At 40.8% G+C, this 20,552-nt stretch overlaps 1 protein-coding gene across 5 annotated transcripts in view; it reads left to right on the plus strand.

Moving 5' to 3' along the window:
- The window catches only part of Kdm3b (lysine demethylase 3B), a 69,517-nt gene extending 49,490 nt beyond the window's left edge, over nucleotides 1-20,027 (plus strand). For all 5 annotated transcript variants that reach the window (XM_063232164.1, XM_063232165.1, XM_063232166.1 and 2 more), the window contains 13 exons: nucleotides 4,509-4,616; nucleotides 5,462-5,589; nucleotides 6,938-7,217; nucleotides 7,892-8,148; nucleotides 10,226-10,492; nucleotides 11,819-11,990; nucleotides 12,411-12,501; nucleotides 12,638-12,768; nucleotides 13,515-13,634; nucleotides 15,039-15,178; nucleotides 15,580-15,756; nucleotides 16,824-16,958; nucleotides 18,654-20,027. In XM_063232164.1, coding sequence (XP_063088234.1) covers nucleotides 4,509-4,616; nucleotides 5,462-5,589; nucleotides 6,938-7,217; nucleotides 7,892-8,148; nucleotides 10,226-10,492; nucleotides 11,819-11,990; nucleotides 12,411-12,501; nucleotides 12,638-12,768; nucleotides 13,515-13,634; nucleotides 15,039-15,178; nucleotides 15,580-15,756; nucleotides 16,824-16,958; nucleotides 18,654-18,734 — 2,087 coding nt within the window. In that variant the 3' untranslated portion in view covers nucleotides 18,735-20,027. The remainder of the gene's footprint in view (nucleotides 1-4,508; nucleotides 4,617-5,461; nucleotides 5,590-6,937; nucleotides 7,218-7,891; nucleotides 8,149-10,225; nucleotides 10,493-11,818; nucleotides 11,991-12,410; nucleotides 12,502-12,637; nucleotides 12,769-13,514; nucleotides 13,635-15,038; nucleotides 15,179-15,579; nucleotides 15,757-16,823; nucleotides 16,959-18,653) is intronic.
- Nucleotides 20,028-20,552: the final 525 nt, after the last annotated feature.

Below are 20,552 nucleotides of genomic sequence, written 5' to 3' on the forward strand. Positions count from 1 at the left end.
GGCTCAAATTGGGTGTGGTGGGGCATGCCTGTAACCCTAGCACTCAGGAGGCTGAGGCAGGAGTTTGAGGCCAGTATGTATTACATACTGAGTTAAAGGCAAGCCTGAACTACATAGCAAGACCCTATCTCAAAAAATAGAAAGAAAAAAAAAGGTCTTCACTATGGATCCTTCAAATGTTAAAAGGCTAATCAAAATTATGAATATTAAACTTGGCATGGCACATACCTGTAATCCCAGCACTCAGGAGGAATTTATAGTTTGTTTATCATGTTTTTGGTTTTTGGTTTTTTTTGAGATACGGTCTCACTATATAGGTTAGGTTAGCCTTGAACTCATATAGCCCAGGATAGCCTCGAACTCAGTGATCCTCCTGCATCAGCCTCCCAAGTGCTGGGGTTACAGGCCTATGCTACCATGCCTGGTTTGAATTTGTACTTTTTTTGTTTTTGCATTTGGTTTTAGTACTTGGGATCGAACTCATGACTTTATGCTTGCCAAGCAGGTACTTACGTCACTGAGGTAAATCCCCAGTCCCTAAATTTGCAGTTTTAAAAACTTCCAGCTAAGAAAAATTACAGCCTAAATGGTTATACTGGTAACTTACAGCAAACATTTAAGAAATTACAAATTATATGTGTACTACTTTGTTTTTCAGAAAATAGAGGAACCACCAATTCATTTTTTGAAGCCAACATTACACTAACATCAAAACCAAATGTAGAATGCCTGTAATCCCAACAGTCTTAAGAGGCTGAAGCAGGAGGCTAGTGAGTTCTAAACCAGCCTGAATTACACAGAGAGATCCTATTTCAAAAATACAAAACTAGCTGTAAGACATGACAAGCCAAGAAGATTTAGCCTCATGTCTTGTGAACAAAGATGTAAAAATGTTTTGTCAAATTTAACTCTAGCCAGATATGATAGGGCACATCTGTAATGCTGACACTTGGGAAGCTGAAGCAAGATCATGAATTCACAGCCAGCCTGAACTACATAGCAGGTGTCTGTCTCAGAACACAGAATCGGAAAGGACCATAGATTATCTGAAGAAATACAGAAAAATATTTGTCTAGATATTAACAAAATAGGTCCTGTATTCTCAAACAAGGGTAAAAATTGGTTCTTGGCAGGGGAAGACAATCTTAAGGTTGAATATCCTGCATTCAACCTGCTTGGAGCCAGAAACATACAGTTTTAGCTTTCTATATTTTACATCCTTCACATAGACTTCACAAGTTGAGCACCCTTAGTCTGAACTTGTATCTAGACTAGGGTTGAGGACTGGAGATGTAGCTTCATAGTGGAATACTCACCTGCGTCCACAACACTGAGTTTGAGACCTAGCACAGCCAAAAAAAACCGAAATTTTGAAAACAAAACAATCCGAAATTTTTTGAGCACACAAAAAGTTGCAGTTTTGGATTAGACCTGTTCACCCTCTACCACAGCTTACACTTTTCAGAAGGCCACAGACTATAGCACAGATATACACTATACATGGCAATAAAATTTCTTAGAATTGGAGGTAATTACCAAAAAAGTTCTAAAACTATTCTTCAAAGGGGTGATAAAGAAATACAATCTGAGAAACACTAAATAACATATATAGGAGGATCATACGTAATCTGAAAGACTAAATCATTTTCCCTAAAATGAATGAAGCAAGGATATTCATTTTTGTAGCCTCTAGGCAACATTGCACTGGAGGTAATATGAAGAAAGAAAAGATACAAGGTTGAGCTGGCTGCGATGACACATGTGATTCCAACACTTTGGGAGGCTGAGGCAAAAAGATCACAAGTTTGAGCCCAGCATGGGCAACACAGCAATTAGCAAGACTGTCCTAAAACAGGGTTTGGGGTGTGGCCCACTGTAAAGGTCCTAGGTTCAATCCTCAATGACCCCCCCAAAAAACCCGTAAGATTAGGAAGAAGTAAAATGTTTTTTACTTTCAGATGACAAGATCATGTAAAAAATCCTAAGACATATACAAAAATACTAAGATTGCAGAACACAAAGTTAACCTATAAAAAAATCTATTATATATGTGATTTTTTTTGTTGGTTTTGGTTTTGGTGTCTGGGCCCACACACACACACACACACACACACACACACACACACACACACACACACCCACACCCCCGTGCGCTTTGAGACAGGGTTTTACTATGCAGTTCAGGCTGGCCTTGAACTCAACTTCGTAGCCCAGGCTGGCTTCAAATTCCTAGCAATCTTCCTGCCTCAGCCTAAGTGCTGGGATTACAGATGTAAGGCCACCATGCCTGGCTGTATTTCTTTTTATAATGGCAATTAACCATGAGAATGTAAATTAGCATTATTTACAGCAGGCATCAAAATAAAATGAAGTGGGGTTGGGGGTGTGAGTCAGTGATAGAATGTTTGGATGTTTGGCTCAGTTGTTTAATCTACAGAAAAAAGTCCTTAAGGATAAATTTAGCAAATACAATCTGGTGTGGTGGTGCATGCCTATAACCCCAGCATTTGGCAAGTTGAAAAAAAAAAAAAAGACACTGAAGACTGTAATATATTAAGAGAAATTAAAGACTACATAAGTAAGTGGGGAGATGTGCTATATTCTTATAAACTGATCTGTAATTAATTATAATTTCCAATCAAAACTCACACTTTTTGTAGAAATTGACAGATTGGTTCTAAAATTTATATGAGATGCAAAGGACCTAGAAAAGCCAAAACAAAAAAGAACAAACTTGGAGGATATATAACCTCTTTTTATACTTAAATGTGATGCCATAGAATTCAATACATAAAATACTCTAGACCTAAGTATAAAACTAAAACTATCAAACTTCAAGAAAAATTGAGACAATATTTAGGTTTAGAAAGATATTCCTTGCATGGGACACAATGCAAAATAAAAATTAGTTATTGAATTTTAAAAACTCATTCTTAAAAAATATATATAAAAAAAAACTCATTCTTCAGAAGGCACTGTCAAGAAATTTAAGTGAGAGCCATAGACTTGGAGAAAAGGTTAGTCAATCACATTTGTAAAGGATTTGTACAATACAATCAAATAAAATGAGCACAAACCAAAAAATAATAAGCCTGTTCCTTGTGGCACATGCCTATGATCCCAGCACTTGGGAAACTGAGTCAGGAGAATTGCTGTAAGTATGTGGCCAACCTGAGCTACATAATGAAATAAGAACCTATCTTTTTAAAAAAAAATTTGTTACATGGGCAAAAGATTAAACAGTATAGACAAGTATATGGAGAACATTATCCAGGGGCTGGGTATATAGCTCAGAAGCATAAGCCTGGCAAGTGAAAACTGTGTAAAAAAAAAAAAATCAAGTAGGGACATACAAATGAAAATGATGCCTATGAAGGCAAAGCTTTTTAGAGCTGACGGTACCAACTGTTAGTATGTGGAAGAAGTAGCTCTTTTAAACATTACCAGGGTCAGGGAGGTAACTCAGCAGCATAGCATCTGCCTGCAAGAATAAAGCCCTAAGTTTGAATCCCAGTACCTCTCAAAAAATTACAATAGGAATGTAGACTGGTTTCATCTCTTTAGAAAAGAATGTGGTTCTAAGCACTTGCCTGACAAGCATGAGGTCCTGAGTTCGATTCCTGGCGCCAGATGTAACTATGACTGGGCATCTGACTCCTAGATTATTTACAAAAGAAATGAAAACATATACACAAAATCTGTATGTGAACATTCTGACAGCTTTATTCATGAATGAAAATTAGGACCAATCCAGGTATATGACAACTAGTGCATAAGTAACATTGTGGCACTATTGTGATATGTGTCCATACCATAAAATACTACTGAGCTATAAAAACAAATTAATTTACAGATACTGCAACAGTTCATATATGGATTTCAGAAGTATTTACAATGACTGAAAGAAACCTAACACAAATGACTATTCCTTTATGCCTCCTGATTTGTTTGGTGGGTTTGTTTCTTTGTTTTCTTTTGAGATAGAATCTCACTGTCTAGTCCAGGTTGGCATAGAACAAGGAACTCATCACCTAGCTCAGGCTGGCCTCAAACTCATGATTCTTTTGCATCAACCTCCTCACTGCTAGGATTACAGCATGTACCATTGTGCCCAGCTATATGTTTTCACCTATATGAAATGCTACTTAGTATTAGAAATTCTGGTTTAGTACTAGAAAATTGATCAGTAGTAGCCAAGATTGAAAAAAGAGTATTAACTATCAGAGTTCATGGGACCTTTTAGAGACAGGACAGATGTGTTCTGTATCATTGATAGTTATAGTATTTCTATAGCTGAATACATTTATTGAAACTCATTGAAGTACACACAATTGTTAGCTTATTATATGTGAATTACACCAGAGTAAAGCGTATATTTTGAAAGTTAGCTCTTACCAATTCTTTGGCCATGAGAAAATTGGCTTTGGGGTTCTGAAATGTCCAGTCACTGAGAGGGACTTACCTTGTGATCCTGATGAAATAAGTGAAATTACTCCTTTATGTTTCAGAGACAGAGGAGATGGGTGACGAAGAGGTTTTCTCTTGGTTGAAGTGTGCGAAGGGGCAGTCCCATGAACCAGAGAATCTCATGCCCACACAGATCATCCCTGGCACAGGTAAGGAAATGCTTTTTGTAGATTTGTTGGGAAAAGTGGTTTTTTGATTTTGGTTTTTGAGTTTTGTTTGATTTTTGGAAAGTTTTTTGGTTTATTTGGTGTTTTGTTTTGTTTTGTTTTTGAGACAGGGTCTGCTCTGTAATTCAGACTGGTCTTAAAAATTCACTTTGTAGGGACTGGGGATATAGCGTTAGTGATACAGTGCCTGCTTGGCAAGCATGAGGTCATGAATTCAACCCCCACTTAACAAGGAAAAAAACTCACTTTGTGGCCAGGCTGGCCTTGAACTCACGGTAATCTTTCTGCAGTGTCCTGAGTACTGGGATTATAGGTGTGTGCCACTACGCCAAGCATTTGGCAAAAGTGTTTTTAATGGAAATATTCACATACCATAAAATGTGACAAAATGATTGATCTGCATTGTTTGATTTTTTTTTTTTTTTTAACAGTCTTCTGTATTTTTCAGAGTTCGGATCTCTAAGGACAGGTTAAGAGTACATGTGGTAACTTCACATTCTGCTTCCCCCTTTCTGGAGATAGGAACTCATCACATTTCTATATATTGTTTCACTCTTCTGTAATTGGCTGAACCAGAATGAAAAACCCAATCCCTTATGCTTTCAAAAAGATCTCTGGTTTTAGACTTATAAAAATCTAGCTTAAAAGCATGATGGCACATATCTGTAATCCTGACACTGTGGAAGACTGGGGCAGGAGGATCTCTGCAAGTTCCAAGCCAGCCTAAACTACATAGTGAGACCCTGTCTCAAGAAAAAGTAGGTCCATGATTCAACACATGGCACATATAAGTGTTCTGATATTAATTATTATTGTCCGTTTCTCAGCTCTTTATAATATTGGAGACATGGTACATGCTGCCAGGGGAAAGTGGGGCATTAAAGCAAACTGTCCGTGTATTAGTCGGCAGAACAAATCTGTACTAAGACCTGCTGTCACCAACGGGATGTCTCAGGTAAAGTGGTGTATGTGGATGTAACTGTGGTGTGTGTGGTATAGCTTCAATTCTTAATACTAGGAAATGCCCCATTTTCATTTGGGTCGTACTAGGCTTCTGTAGGGTTCCTGGCATATTATGGAATGAGGAATCCTAGAGAGAGCCCAGGAAAAATTCTTAAGGGATTTTAATTCCCTCTAACTGGTATCTCTTCATTCATCTGTAAACCAGTTCAGGCTTGGGTGATAAATAACAGGTTTTGGTATATTGTCAAGATGTCGGGGTCTTTGCATGGATGGAGAATATAAAAAAGGTTACCAGAAATACTATTAGTCTCCTCAGTCCTAAGAAAGTACATGGTCCCTATCACTGGGTTCATCTTAGGTCCAGAGGACACAGATATGAAGACTGGTCCAGTTTGATGAGTTTATTCTTCCCTCAAAGCAATTCCGAGTCTCTAGTAATAGTGATTTTGCCATTGCTCTGTCAGAACCAGAGTTCATGGGATTTGATGCAGGAGTTGTTTTGTTTTGGGGTTTATTTATTTGTTTTGGTTTTTGTTTTTGAAACTATGTAGTGTAGGCTGGCCTTGAACTCACAGTGATCCTCCTGACTCAGACTCCTGACTGCTGAGATTAGATGTGCTTTTTATAGAATCTACAACTATTCTAGCCAGGTACAGGTAGAATATACCTGTAATGCTAGCTACTCAAGAGCCTGAGGCAGGAGGATTACACAGGTTTTTTGTTTGTTTGTTTTAGGTTTTGTTTTGTTTTGTTTTTTGTCTGAGACAGAGTCTCACTATGCAGTTCAGGCTGGCCTTGGGCTCACTTTGTAGCCCAGGTGCAATGATCCACCTGCCTCCGCCTCCCAAGTGCTGGGATTACAGGAATGTGCCACCATGCCAGACTGGATTACAAATTTTAATCCAGTCTGGCCAATTTAATGAGTAGAAAGGACTAGGGATATAGCTCAGCATTCTGGGTTTGATCTCCAGTACCCTTCCCCTGCCAAGTCCATGACATGGTGCATACTGCTTGTATTTTGAAACTCTTCTAGGCGTCAGTAAACATGTACTCACTGATTTAAGCCACACGGGTTAATGTTGAAGGATCTGGAGATATATTTTTAGGAGAGTTGATACATTACAGCAGATAACTTGCAAAGCTCGGGAATGCAGTAGTTTTAACCATCACCAACTTGCCATTGCAGAAATGATCTCCATCATGCAAAATCATTCAAGTCTTGTTCACTGCATTTTCCAAAGAACTTAGCATAGTTCACAGCATCTTGTAGAACTCTGTACAAACACAGTGCATTGGATTAGCCATGTTTCTAACTGGCACCCTAACCTTCTGTGCTCCAGCTTCCTAGCATAAACCCTAGTGCCTCTTCTGGAAACGAAACTACCTTCTCAGGTGGAGGAGGAACTGCAACAGGAACAGCGCCAGAGCCCAGCCACGGTCCTAAAGGTGATGGCACTGATGTCAGACCTGAAGAGACCCTGAGAGCAGATGGTTCAGCATCCAATAGCAATAGTGAGCTAAAAGCCATCAGGCCCCCATGCCCTGACACGACGCCCCCTTCCTCTGCCCTTCATTGGTTGGCGGATTTAGCAACTCAGAAGGCAAAAGAAGAAACAAAAGGTGAGAGGAACACCAGCCTCTGTCATGCCTGTGGAAGAAGCCCTTGGGTTGTTCTGAGATTCTTCAGACTCAAACGTAACCATCCACATTTATGAAACATGTCACTTGATTTCTTTGGCAGATCACGTAAAATAAGTGAATCTCTTTCAGTGTCTTCCAGAAGTGTAGCTTTTTTAAAAAGGCACATTCCTGGGTTCTTCCCCAGATCTCCTTAGTCAGAATTGATGGAGTGTTTAAGGAGCTTCCCAGGTAGTTCTGTTCTGCATCCAGGGTTCAGAGCTAGACTTAATTACAGAAGTAGCTTTCAGTGGACACAGGACTCACCTGAAAGCTTAAAAATACAGATATCTTCACCCCACCAGAAATATTTAATCAAAATCTCTTGAGGTAAGCAATCTCCGTTTTTAACAAGCACTGATTGTAGTACAGGATTTCTGAAGACCCACTTGAAGAATGGTCTTAAAAAATGAGATGGACCAAAGGTGATGGGAACAAAAGGAAGTTTGCAATCCAGCTCTGAAAGAGGAAGGGTTTTCCTTTGGGCCTGAGATCTCCTGTACTTGTGTCTCTGACAAACCTTAGACAGTTTTGGGGGTTGCTCAGCCAATTTTTAGGAGTCACTTGCTGGATATTCCTTACAGTGCCTAATGCTATTCCTGGTTATGTTGTTACAGAAGCAGGGTCCCTGAGGTCGGTGCTCAATAAAGAGTCTCATTCACCCTTTGGGCTAGACTCATTCAACTCCACTGCAAAGGTCTCTCCATTGACTCCAAAGCTTTTTAACAGTCTGTTACTGGGTCCCACTGCCTCCAACAACAAAACCGAAGGCTCTAGCCTTCGAGACCTTCTTCACTCCGGGCCCGGGAAGCTTCCTCAAACCCCGCTGGACACAGGCATACCCTTCCCTCCGGTCTTCTCTACATCCTCAGCAGTAAGTGTCTTTGCTACAACTCTAGCCTTTCCTGCCTTTCCACAAAAGAACTATCGGATATCTGATAATTGGGTTGGAGGATCTATGGGTGATATTTGTTTTCTCTACCTTGTCAAGCTGACAATATCTCTCTTTACATTAAGGTCTGGGAGTGTTGAGATCCTTTTAAGTAGGAGACCTTTTTTACCATGTTAGAAAGTCAGTAAAAAGTTATTACATTGATGCACTTGATTTTCTTGTGGATGTGAAACTTCGTTTTGCCGAGGCAACATATTCATAGTGTATTCTTTTGGCTATCTAATAGACATTTCAAACCTTAAAATACATACAAAACTGAACTCCTGATCTTCTGCCTATATGCTTGTTCCTCCTTAGTTTTCCTCTTTTATTCAGTAGTGTCCATCCTTCTATTTCTCATCCCAAAAATCTTGGAATCATTTGGGTGTCTTCTCATTTACATTTCATATCTAATCCTTCTAGTTTGATCTTTAAAATATATCCTGAATGTACCCTTTTCTCCTAAGTTGTACTTCTTCTTCTCTAGTCTGAATGAACATCTCTTGCTTAAATTTTTGCAGTATAGGGGCTGGGGATTTAGCTCAGCAGCATAAGCGCCTGCCTTGCAAGCAGGCAGTTGTGAGTTCGATCCCTGGTACCGATAAAAAGGAAAAAATGCAGTAAATGCTTTACTACATTTTTCAGTCTATTTTCAGTATGACAGCTAGTTTGATCCTTTTAAAATGTGAGTCAGATCATGTCACCTCTGCCTAAAATCCTCCCAGGACTATTTGTTTCTCACATAAACTAAGCAAAGACCCTTGCAGTAGAGTGCAAGGCACTGGACCTGTCTTTTCCTCTTCACCTGCCTGACCTCACCCTCTGCCTCATTCACTCAGCCATACCCACCTCTTGCTGTCCTTAAACGTGGCCAGGTATGCTCCTCTGCAGTGCCTGTTTTGCACTTATTTCTTTCACCTAGAATTTCCTTCCTATGTAACCACATGGCTTCATCAGCAACTTGTTCTCTTCACTCCTGAAATTTCACCGTTGCCAGCTTTTCCTCATATGTCTTTCTGGTTTTTTTTTTTGTTGTTGTTGTTGTTGTTGTTTTTTTTTTTTGTCTTTTTCCTTTTTATCGGTACCTGGGATCGAACTCACGACTGCCTGCTTGCAAGGCAGGCACTTAGGCCGTTATGATTAATGACTGAAATGTGATGAACTGCAAGTAGTTGGGCATGTACCATTTGGACTGTTTCTTGGATTAGTTAAAAAAAAAAAAAAAAAAAGACAAAACATTGATTTTTGAAAAGCCATATGTTAAAAAAAAAAAAAACTGATTTTATTTATTCCTGCTTCCTCCTTCAGTCCTTTTTCTGTTTTAACTTTTCTAGGATATTACATCGTTACATGCTTTTTATAGAGAACAATTAGTGATACTTCAGGCACAAGACTATCAAATTTACAAAAGCGTCCCCTCCTTCCATCTTGCAACTTTAAGGAATGTCACTTTCATCTCTGGGACTGAGCTTTCCTATCTGCTGAACCACATGAGAGGTGCTCGATGGAATGGTAGTGAGGGAAGACACGGAGAGCGTCTGCAACTCTTTTTGGGTGCTCTGGCATGCCCTGTTGTTGGAGTAGGCACTCCCTGGCAGAAACCATTGCCTGGACAAGGCTTTTAAGTAACTTACATATTGTATCCCTTGGGCATGCTGGTCAGAAAAAATTTAGAACCCCCAAACTAAATTATCTTTTCCAAGCAGTTACAGCATTTTGTGACCTCTGCGGTCTACATGCTTATATGTAGCACAGTGCTGAATGCCAGAGGTATTCTTTAGGTCTCAAGTCTCTTTATTGAGGCAGAGTAATCTTTTCCTTCATAAATATGAGGCAAAATATGAAAAGTAGAAGAATTTGAGCTACTAAAAGATACTGACTTTTTATCCCCCTCTAATTACAGAAAACATTTAAGTTTGATCAGGGCTTGCAGAATGCTTGTGAATACAACTGTGAAGCAGAATTTTGAATGCGTTTCTCCTAATGTCTCAAGCTTACTTGGTGGTTTTATGTTTGGCAGGGCGTAAAGAGCAAGGCCAGCTTACCCAACTTTCTTGACCACATCATTGCTTCTGTGGTGGAAAATAAGAAAACCTCAGATGCTTCAAAGAGGGCCTGCAATGTGACTGATACCCAAAAGGAAGTGAAGGAGATGGTGATGGGGTTAAATGTGCTGGACCCCCATACTTCTCACTCCTGGCTCTGTGATGGGAGGCTTCTGTGTCTCCATGACCCCAGCAACAAGAACAATTGGAAGATCTTCCGGGAGTGTTGGAAGCAAGGCCAGGTAAGCAAGGATAAGTTGTTCTCAGGACCAGCTGTTCGCATGCCTAGCATAGCTACCAAGATATTTTGACAGCTCTCTGGGAGGTCTTTTAACAGAGAGATCAAGAAATAGTAAGTTTGGGGCTGGGGATTTAGCTCAGCGGCATAAGCGCCTGCCTTGCAAGCACGCAGTCATGAGTTCGATCTCCGGTACCGATAAAAAGAAAAAAGACAAAAAAAAAAAAAGAAGGATAGAAAGAAATAGTAAGTTTGTTGTGGATATCCTTGCTACTTCAGGTGGTTTTGATTTTTTTTTTTTTTTTTTTTTTTTTTTGTCTTGGATTTTTAAAACGGAGATTCCTAAAAATACACTGTGCGTCCTTTTAGCTCAAAGCTGTGCAACTTTAATCTTAAAAGGGCAGCTGAAATCCAGTTAGGTGTTGAGCTGGCATTGATGATACCTCGTCGGCAGAGTATCCCTAAATCTGATGTTATGTAGGGTGAAGATGTGGTGGGAAAAAAGGGGATAGTATTTTTTCTAGTATTTAAATGCCACAGAAGTTTTGTATGATAGTGCAACAATGCCCCGTGACTGTTTGTTTTTTGTGACAGAGTCTCACTATATAATTCAGGCTGGTCTTGGATTTACTGTGTAGCACAGGCTGGCCTTGATCCCACAGTGATCCTTCTGCATTAGTCTTGAGATTGCTGAAATTACAGGTTGGGTCTCCACACCTTGCTCTCTATGACATACACTTTAGCAGGTGCTTGATGAAGGAGTTTATGGGATTGTATATAGTTTATGATTTACAATATGAGGACCTGTTCTCAGAATTAAATTTATCTTCTTTTTGTCCTCTCACTTCAGGAGAGTGAGAAAGCCTAATATGGTACATGCTTATAATCCCAGCAGTTGGGAGGTTCAGGCAGGAGGATCACCGTGTGTTTTGAAACCAGTCTTGGCATAGTGAGTTTAAGGCCAGCGTGAACTACATAGGGAGACTCTGTCTCAAACCGCCCCCACCAGATAAAGGGCCCTGAGCTCAATCCCCAGTATTATAAAATTAACTAATTAATTAGTTAAAAAAGAAATGTAAACAGAGTGACAGAAGTTATTTTTATGGTATGCCCAGCAGGGTGAGGATCCAATTTAATATTAAATGAGAGCAGAAGCAGTTTCCATTCCTTTTAGCTAACATGTTGAATCCATAGATTCTAAAACTGGGAAGGAACATTAGGTTCTCTTGAAGAGCTCTCCCCAGGAAATGGTCCTGTTTATTCTCTCAGGCCAAGAGCTGCTAATGGTATTGCCTAGCAGCCTCTGATTTGAATACATTTGTTTCCACAGCCAGTACTGGTTTCAGGGGTGCATAAAAAACTCAAGTCTGAACTCTGGAAACCTGAAGCATTTAGCCAGGAATTTGGAGACCAAGATGTGGACTTGGTGAATTGCAGAAACTGTGCTATAATTTCTGATGTGAAAGTTCGGGATTTCTGGGATGGCTTTGAGATCATATGCAGTAAGTAGCTTGGATATCTGTTTGAGTGCTGGCAGACTAGAAGTAGATATCTGTGTACCCCGCTCTGCTCCCAGTGAGAACAAAGTATATTTTCTTGGCATGAGGAAGCTTATGCCTAGTGCTAAGCTCATATTTTGCGTGGCATTCGAGGCTTTGTAGAGCAGGCTTAGGCTTCAGCATGTGAGACCATGAGGTATGTTTAACACTTTTGCTATGAGAAAAGTGAGTAGAGTCCTGTGAGATGGAGAAATGTGTCATGTGCTATAGGAATGGATAAGAAAAACAAAGTCCACCTAACCTAATCCATCGTGGCGGTTATATCCTAAAATAAGAGGCTTCGGCTCCTACATCTCCAGTCAATAGACTATGGGGTAGCACTCAGCCCAGCAGTTGTTTGTGGGAGTACTCTCTGTCTTTCAGAACGACTAAGGTCAGAAGATGGGCAGCCCATGGTGCTCAAACTCAAGGACTGGCCTCCTGGGGAAGATTTTCGGGACATGATGCCCACCAGGTTAGTGACCTCCACTTAGTGCCATCTTCAGAGACTTGTGGGTAAAGCTGTCACAAAGTATCACATAAAAGTACAGTTTACTTCTTTGCTTTCTTTCTCTGTAACAAACTAAGCTGACTTTCCTGACATTTTATAGGTTTGAGGATCTCATGGAGAACCTTCCTCTGCCAGAATATACCAAACGAGATGGCAGGCTCAATCTGGCCTCTAGGCTACCAAGCTACTTTGTAAGGCCTGATCTTGGCCCCAAGATGTACAACGCCTATGGTATGAGGGAGAGGCAGAATCACCCCTTTGGTAGACCTTTGTTCTCCTTTCACTTGCAGAGGGAGATCTGTGAGTTATATGTAGAGACGATTGAGGACTGTGACTGATGCTGGATAGATAAATGGTTTCCAGGACTGTTTGGCACATGTCTGCTTTTGTCATACTCATTTGTGTAACATCCACAAGAGCCCAGTGTACAAGCTTTATGTCTCTAAGAGTTAAATACTTTTCTCAAAAATAGTACTCAAAGAGACATACTCTTAGTTTTAAAAGACTTAATTAAAAAAACAATGAAGGAGACTGGATACCATGCTACCTGGATAGTGCTTATGAAATACAGAGATGTCTGATTTAAGTTATTGTGAAAGTAGAGTTTTGTCTCAATGTCCTTACAGCCTTAATTATTTTGCCTATTAAGGAGGGATCATCTTTGGGGAGTGGATTGGTTCCATGGCCAAAGCTAAATGATAGGGTCATTCAAGCTAAGAAATCAAACAGTAAGAGAAAAGAATTTTCTTTCTCTTTTTTAGTGACGCAAGGGTTTGAACCCAAGACTGCACATGTGCTAGGCATCCACTCTGCCACTGAGCCCCACCCCGTTCCTTTTTCTTGATAAACAGATCCACTTCACTCTAGCAGTTGTATTCATTTGAAGTACGTCCTTGAGCGTATTTTCAGTTGTACAATCTATGTGGATTCTTTAGAATATAGACCCTTCACCTTGGTTATTTTCCTTCTACTTTTAGGCTTGATAACTGCAGAAGATAGAAGAGTTGGCACAACAAATCTTCATTTAGACGTGTCTGATGCTGTTAATGTGATGGTGTATGTTGGGATCCCCATTGGGGAAGGTGCTCATGATGAAGGTAGGATTTCTCAAAAAGCTGTTTGAAGTGGGAAGGCCAACCCTCCAGGTAGCATCAAATATTTTCCTCCTCAGTGAAACACATTAGCTTTGTCTTAAGTCTTCACCATGCCTGATGTGTAGTAAGGACCCAGAGGATGTTGCTATATAGAGAACAGTTCTAGAAAAAAAGGTCTAGGCCTTTTGACCAGAGCCATTCTCTGTGGGGGTGGTGTCCTCCTCTTAGTGTCCAGCTTCACAAAGAGAAATGAAGATGAAAGGGCAAGCTCATCTCTTTGGCCCATTGGCCAGATCAGATGTGGAATGAGATGGTAAAGCCAGGTCACCTGCACAAAAATGAAGCATAAAAGTGATATTTTGCCTCTACTTTTTTTTTTTTTAATTGAAGCAGGCTCTCACTGTGTATTTAGGCTGTTCTTGAACTTACTCTATAGCCCAGACTGACCTTGAACTCACAGCAATCCTGTCTCAACCTTCCAACTCTGGCATTTCATGTGTGCACTACCATGTCCAGCTGCCACCACCTCTTACACAGTCAAAATGTTTAAGTTATTTCAGAAGCACTAATATACTAAGGTCCCCTTGTATTAATGGCCAGCTGTACAGGATACCTTGAAGAGCAGCTCAGATCTGACTGTTAAAATTAGTATGTACTTTTATTCTGGAAGTTTCAGAGAAAGAAAAAATTAGAAAACAGTTTAAAATCTCAAAGTTGAGAAATAGTTGGTACTAATTACCTTGGTAATATTTTTTATCTGCTTATGATGCTGTATATCTACAAACACTTGCACTAAGTTGTCTTTTAGGGTATTACACTAAGTAAGCAGTAAAAACCAACCCTCTTCACTGGGCAGAGAAGCTTTGCCCTTTGTGGGCTTGAATCCACAGAATCTTGGAGGTTTAAGAGGTCTTGAAGAAGGGTATAGATTCCATCTACTTGTAGTAGAAAATGGCCACCAGTTAAACATAAAAGATGGCTGTACCGTGTGAGCAAGAAATGTGTCTTACAGAAACTATAACTCCAAAAATGCTGGGTCTCTACCATATTAAGCAAAGCAGCTTTAGTGGTATTTCTCCTGTGTGTATGGAACTGAAACCAATGTGAGATTTTTTGGTTTTTATTTTGATTGGTTTATTGTTTTGGTTTTTGAGACAGGGTCTTGTTATGTGGTTCAGACTGACCTTAAACTCACATGTATCCCCAGCTGGCCTCAAAATTGTGATCCTCCTGCCTCAGCCTCTCGAATGCTGGTATTAACTAGCCCTCAAATATGAGTTTTAATTACCCATTATAGAACTTGAAAAGATGAGTAGAGACCAGTTTCTTTTTTGGGAATTAGAAATTGTGTTTTACTCTCAGGTACTGAAATAACCAGTTGCATTGAAATTCTTTTGCTCTTTGCAGAAGTACTCAAGACAATTGATGAGGGAGATGCTGATGAGGTGACGAAGCAGAGGATCCATGATGGAAATGAGAAGCCAGGTGCTTTATGGCACATCTATGCAGCCAAGGATGCAGAGAAGATCCGAGAGCTGCTCCGGAAGGTACACCACTGGGTGGTTAGAGGGCTGGGGCTGAGCCAGAATGTCCAGAGCTTGTCACGGGAAGTATTAACCTGGTAATGTGGAAGATGTAGCTCACGGGTAGAGCACTGCCTAAGTATGCCCGAAGCCCTCAGTTTAATACCATGCCAAAAAAAGGAGATCTTTTAGCCATGGTATCTCTTTTGGAATTTTTCATTTCATACTTTCAGTCTTCTCAAAATGACCAGAAGGCCTGAATCAGCACTTAGAGACTGTTGAATAAAATAAAGCAGAAGCTCACCAGGAACATTTAATGCTTTCAGTCTGTGACTGACTAACTGAAAGCCAAAAACAAAAGTATGGATAAATGTAGAACCTACTATCTTATATTTACTGCTTTTCGATTTTAATCATGGCATCAGGTTGGAGAAGAGCAAGGCCAAGAGAATCCCCCTGATCATGACCCAATTCACGACCAAAGTTGGTACCTGGACCAGACCCTCCGTAAGCGACTCTACGAGGAGTATGGTGTGCAAGGCTGGGCCATTGTGCAGTTCTTAGGTGATGCTGTCTTCATACCTGCAGGAGCCCCTCACCAGGTAGGTCCCGTGAACTCTGCAGTTCCATGAATTGTCTTTTTGTTTTTTGTTTGGTTTGTTTTTGGCTTCTCTTTTTGAATCTGATGAGATATAAATGAATTGAACATAATGGCACTTGTAATCCCTGCAGCTGAGGAGGCTGAGGCAGAAGAATTGCAGGTTCAAGACCAGCCTCAGCAACTCATCAAGACCCTGTCTCAAATAACAAAAAAGACTGAGGAAATAGCTCAGTGTTATAGTGCCTGCCACAAAACAGTGGGGAAGGGACGGATAGATAGGTAGAGATAAATGGCAGGATCAGACTAATTGTTCTTACCCAACATCTTATTTTGTTTTTTAATGAAATGTTCTAAAAATTTTAAATAATGCAGACTGCTAAATAACAAAATGAAATTCCTTGCATAGTTTCTTGTATCATATATGCATTTCAGACCCCTCATTCTGACTGTCCAATGTAGTTTTCTTCTCTGGAAGTAGACTATTCTTAACAATTTGTTATATCTGTATTTTTGTTCTGTATTTTAAAGACTATTTCCTATGAAAATGCTAATATTTTTACTTATCAATTTCCACTTACAGTGTTTTCTGTTGTTATTTTTAAGTGATTTTTTTTGGTACCAGAGATTGAACTCACAACGTACTGCTTGCCAGGTGGGCACTTGGGCCACTGAGCTAAATCTCTGGCTCTGTTAATTAATGTTTTTATAAAAATGGAAAGCCAGGTATGGCAGGGTCTGCCTATAATGCCAGCTGTTCTGGAGGCTGGTGCAAGAGGATCACTTGAGCCCAAAGCTTTGAGGCCTCCGTGAGCAATGCAAGCAAATTTGAAAGAAAAAAAGATATACTATTAGAAATACTGGGCGTGGTGGTACATGCCTGTAATTCCAGCACTTGGGAGGCTGAGGCAGGAGGATCTCTTGGGGTACTAACCTGGGGTACAAAGTGAGTTCAAGCCAACCTGAACTGCATAATGAAACCCTGTCTCAAAAAGGCAAAAAAAAGAAAAGGCCCAAGGATATAGCTCTTATGTCTAATGTTTTCTCTCTGTGCCCCCCCCCCCACATTAGGTTCACAATCTGTATAGTTGCATTAAAGTAGCAGAAGACTTTGTGTCTCCAGAACATGTGAAGCACTGCTTCCGCCTGACTCAGGAATTCAGGCATCTCTCCAACACGCATACGAATCATGAGGATAAACTGCAGGTAAATCACCCCGCCATCGACGCTGTCTCCCCTCACCTGCTCACATACACGGAAGCCTGTCTGGGTCCTTGGTATCTTTTTAGAATCATCTGATCCATCCTCTGTGATTCCCTTTAGAGACTACCATCCTTTAACCAGGTCATTTCTAGTGTGATAATCCCCTATTCTCTGCCCTTGGAGGCTGTAGTCTGTCTGTCTGTCTGTCTGTCTTGTTTCCTGGTTTGTTTTTGTTTGTGGTTTTTTTTTTTTTTTTTAATCGGTACCAGGGATCGAACTCACCACTGCCTGCTTGCGAGGCAGGCGGTTATGCGGCTGAGCTAAATCACCAGCCCCTTTGTTTGTGTTTTGAGACAAGGTTTTCCTCTGTATAGCCCAGGCTGGCCTCCAGTCTCAGCCTCCCCAGTGCTGAGATTACAGGCATGAACCACCACGCCCAGCCCTTTAGGGTTTTTCTGTATTGTTTCCCACAATCTGTTTACTTTATCTGTTTATTAACTACTTCTAGAAGGTAAAGCTATTTGAACTCTTATGAAAGCAGGAATTTTGCTGTTTTATTCAAGTTTTCCGTGGCACAATGACACATGGTACTCAATAAATATTTGTTGAAATAATACAAAAAAGATTAGTAGAGACTCAGGCCAGGGATTTAAGCTCAGTGGCCATAAGTGCCTGTCTGGCAAGCGCAAGGTTGTGAGTTCAATCCCTGGTACAAAAAAAAAGATTAATAGAGACTGTATAAAGGGGATTTGTTTCCCTGTTTGTTATGAAATAAAGTATTATATACATTTACAACACGCAGATGTACACAGCTGCATTGCTGAAGTGCCCTTTTATACCATTTTCCTTATTTTTTTTAAGAAATAACCACAATTGTCACATCCATTTTAAAAACTTTCTTTAACCATTTGTCTTTTTTTTTTTTTTTTTTTTTTTTTTTTTTGGTCTTTTTCATTTTTATCGGTACCAGGGATCGAACTCACGACTGCCTGCTTCCAAGGCAGGCGCTTATGCCGCTGAGCTAAATCTCCGGCCCCCACCATTTGTCTTTATTTTAATAACTTACTGTACCTTCCAGTTTCCTGTGTACTTTTTTTTTTCCAAAGAAGTTAGAGAATACATATAAGCACAGAGGGAAAAACACCTCAGAATCTTACCTTCCAGTGTTTATTGCATCCTTATTAACAGTAGCAATAGCAAAGTTGATAAACCAGGTGTGGTGATGTATTACTGTTATCCCAGTGACTCACAGGCCTTGGATTACTAGATGATTACTAGTTCAAGAAGAGCCTGAGCAACTTAGTGAGCTCCTGCCTCACAGGAGGTCTGAGGATGCAGTTCCGTGGGAGAATGCTTACCAGGGCCCAGGTTCAATCCTCAGCACCATGGTATATGCCATTGATATGGCAAAGAGTAAATAAAAGTACATATAGAGAGCTTAGTGACAAACCAAGAACATGGTGAACACCCAGTGATGATGGCGAGCGGATGGCCTTTCCAATTTCATTGTTCTTTCTTTGAAATGGACCATGTAAGCTACATGACCATAAATCACCGTGAGGATTAATTTGGGCAGCACGCAGTCATTGTTGGGATTACCTCACTAACCAATAGATTGAGTCAGGGTAGAGCATACATTTGGGTTTTCAGAGCATGGCACACAAGGGCCCTGAACTGATGGTGCTGATTACCCTCCAGGTGAAGAACATCATTTACCACGCAGTGAAAGATGCTGTTGGCACCCTCAAGGCTCATGAATCCAAACTGGCACGGTCATAGGAACGGAGAAATCCCAAGCTCCCCCACGAAGCAGGTCTTTCTCAAGACACTCACAGGGGCTGGCAGGGTTCTCATCGCAAGCAGAGGCCCTCGGCCTGGAGCCGGTGTGGTCAGTATTACAGACTCTCCAGCCACTGTCTGTGCTGCCTCAGCACTGAAGGCCGACACAGGAAGGCCGCACTGCTCACACACTTCCAGACTCCAGCCCAGGGTGCCGCCTCCCCACCCTGCAGCTCCGGGAATCTGATTGCCTGGATGTCACGGGCTTTCCTGCACATTTTCCCGATTCGGTATCATGGAAACCAGAAATGTGGGCACACCTTTCTTTCCTCTTCCTCTTGTGCCTAATTAAATGGGAATGTGTTTAGAGCTGGAGGGAATCCCACAGCTGGTACTAGCAGGGGTGATCGCTTACAGGTGCCTGGCAGAAGCCTGCCAGTGTCTGCGCGGGACCTCTGACAGCTCAACGGGAGACGGCGCAACCCTCCCCAGCCCTCCCGAGAGCACTGGAGTCTCAGGACCCGAGAGAGTCGCTGCTTTTTCCCAGGAGGCTCCAGGATTAGGAAATGTGTGTATTTAGTGAAAAATAGGTTTGTAGTGAAATAGTAACTATTTCATGAAAGTAGATATTTTTAGAATTTTTGAAATGGCCACAGTTGTTTTCCTGGATTACAAGGAAAGGCACATTACATTTAGTCTTCCTTTCGCTAAAACTCTTGGAAGAAATATGATTTTTAAAAATCAGCTGCCCATCATAGCACAAATTCAGCCAAAGCAAAATTTAAGAGAATTGGCTTTTTAGAATTCGTTTAGTCCCATCCAGTCCCCTGCCCTCTCTTAATGTTCTCTTGGGGGAACAGTCATCTAGAACTTCATCTTGTCTGAGCTGTGGTGTGTCCCCCTGATACACACACTGGTGACTCCAGGAGCCATCTTCACCTCGTACCAGCGATCCTTGGACTCCTCAGACATTTCTAAACCCAAAATTTCATTTCCAACATGATGTTTTTGGGTTTTTGTCCAGAAATATTTTCAGCAAAACTTTCCAACTCAGTGGAGTTTTTATTAAGAATTTATTTGAAAATGATGGAATTCATTGGCCCATAGGTACATTGGGAAATTATCTCTTTCCAGCTGTACTGTAGTGCCCTGCAGGCTTGTTTATATGGTCACACTTTTTTTTAAATAAAAGTCATTTACTGTAGAATACTTTTAATTTCACTTTCTGTATTTTAATTTTGTTGAAGGGCTGATTGGGATTTCCATGTTCTTATTAAAAATCTAACAAATCTGTTTGGAGTGAACTACATTCTTCCTGTGCCAACCCTTCTAAAATCAGGGCCACACTGAAGGCTGAACTAGAGAGGGGGGATTTATTTCCAAGTCTGCATTACTGTACTACACTTCATCATTCTTTGATTTCTAAACTTGTACCCAATTGGGAGAAGGAAAATTCCAGGGTGAGGTCAATATGATTTAGAGCAGTATGCCACAGCAGGCTATTACCACTGAAAACTCAAAGGATCGCCATCCCTGGTATTGTGGATGGATGTCGAAATGGTTTTCCCATAGTTTGTGCTCTGTGACCAGTTGGGATAGATGAGGTCCTGGCTTCTGTGGGCATTCTGGGGGAAGGGGCTCTGGTGTATGACCAGAGCAAGGTTTGGGGCACTTGGTGGAATTCCTCAAAGCAGGAGACCTGACTGTTCTTTTATGAAAATTGCGGCCTTAGATCTATCTACCTTAAAGAAGATGGAATGAGGGAGGCCAGACAGAGGTTTTCCTTTATCAAGCAACAATTGAAGTGTGAATTGTTGT

Source organism: Cavia porcellus, unplaced genomic scaffold (assembly GCF_034190915.1).
Source record: "Cavia porcellus strain 051 isolate PalLab524CR breed Dunkin Hartley unplaced genomic scaffold, mCavPor4.1 scaffold_21, whole genome shotgun sequence".
Taxonomy (NCBI): Eukaryota; Metazoa; Chordata; class Mammalia; order Rodentia; family Caviidae; genus Cavia; species Cavia porcellus.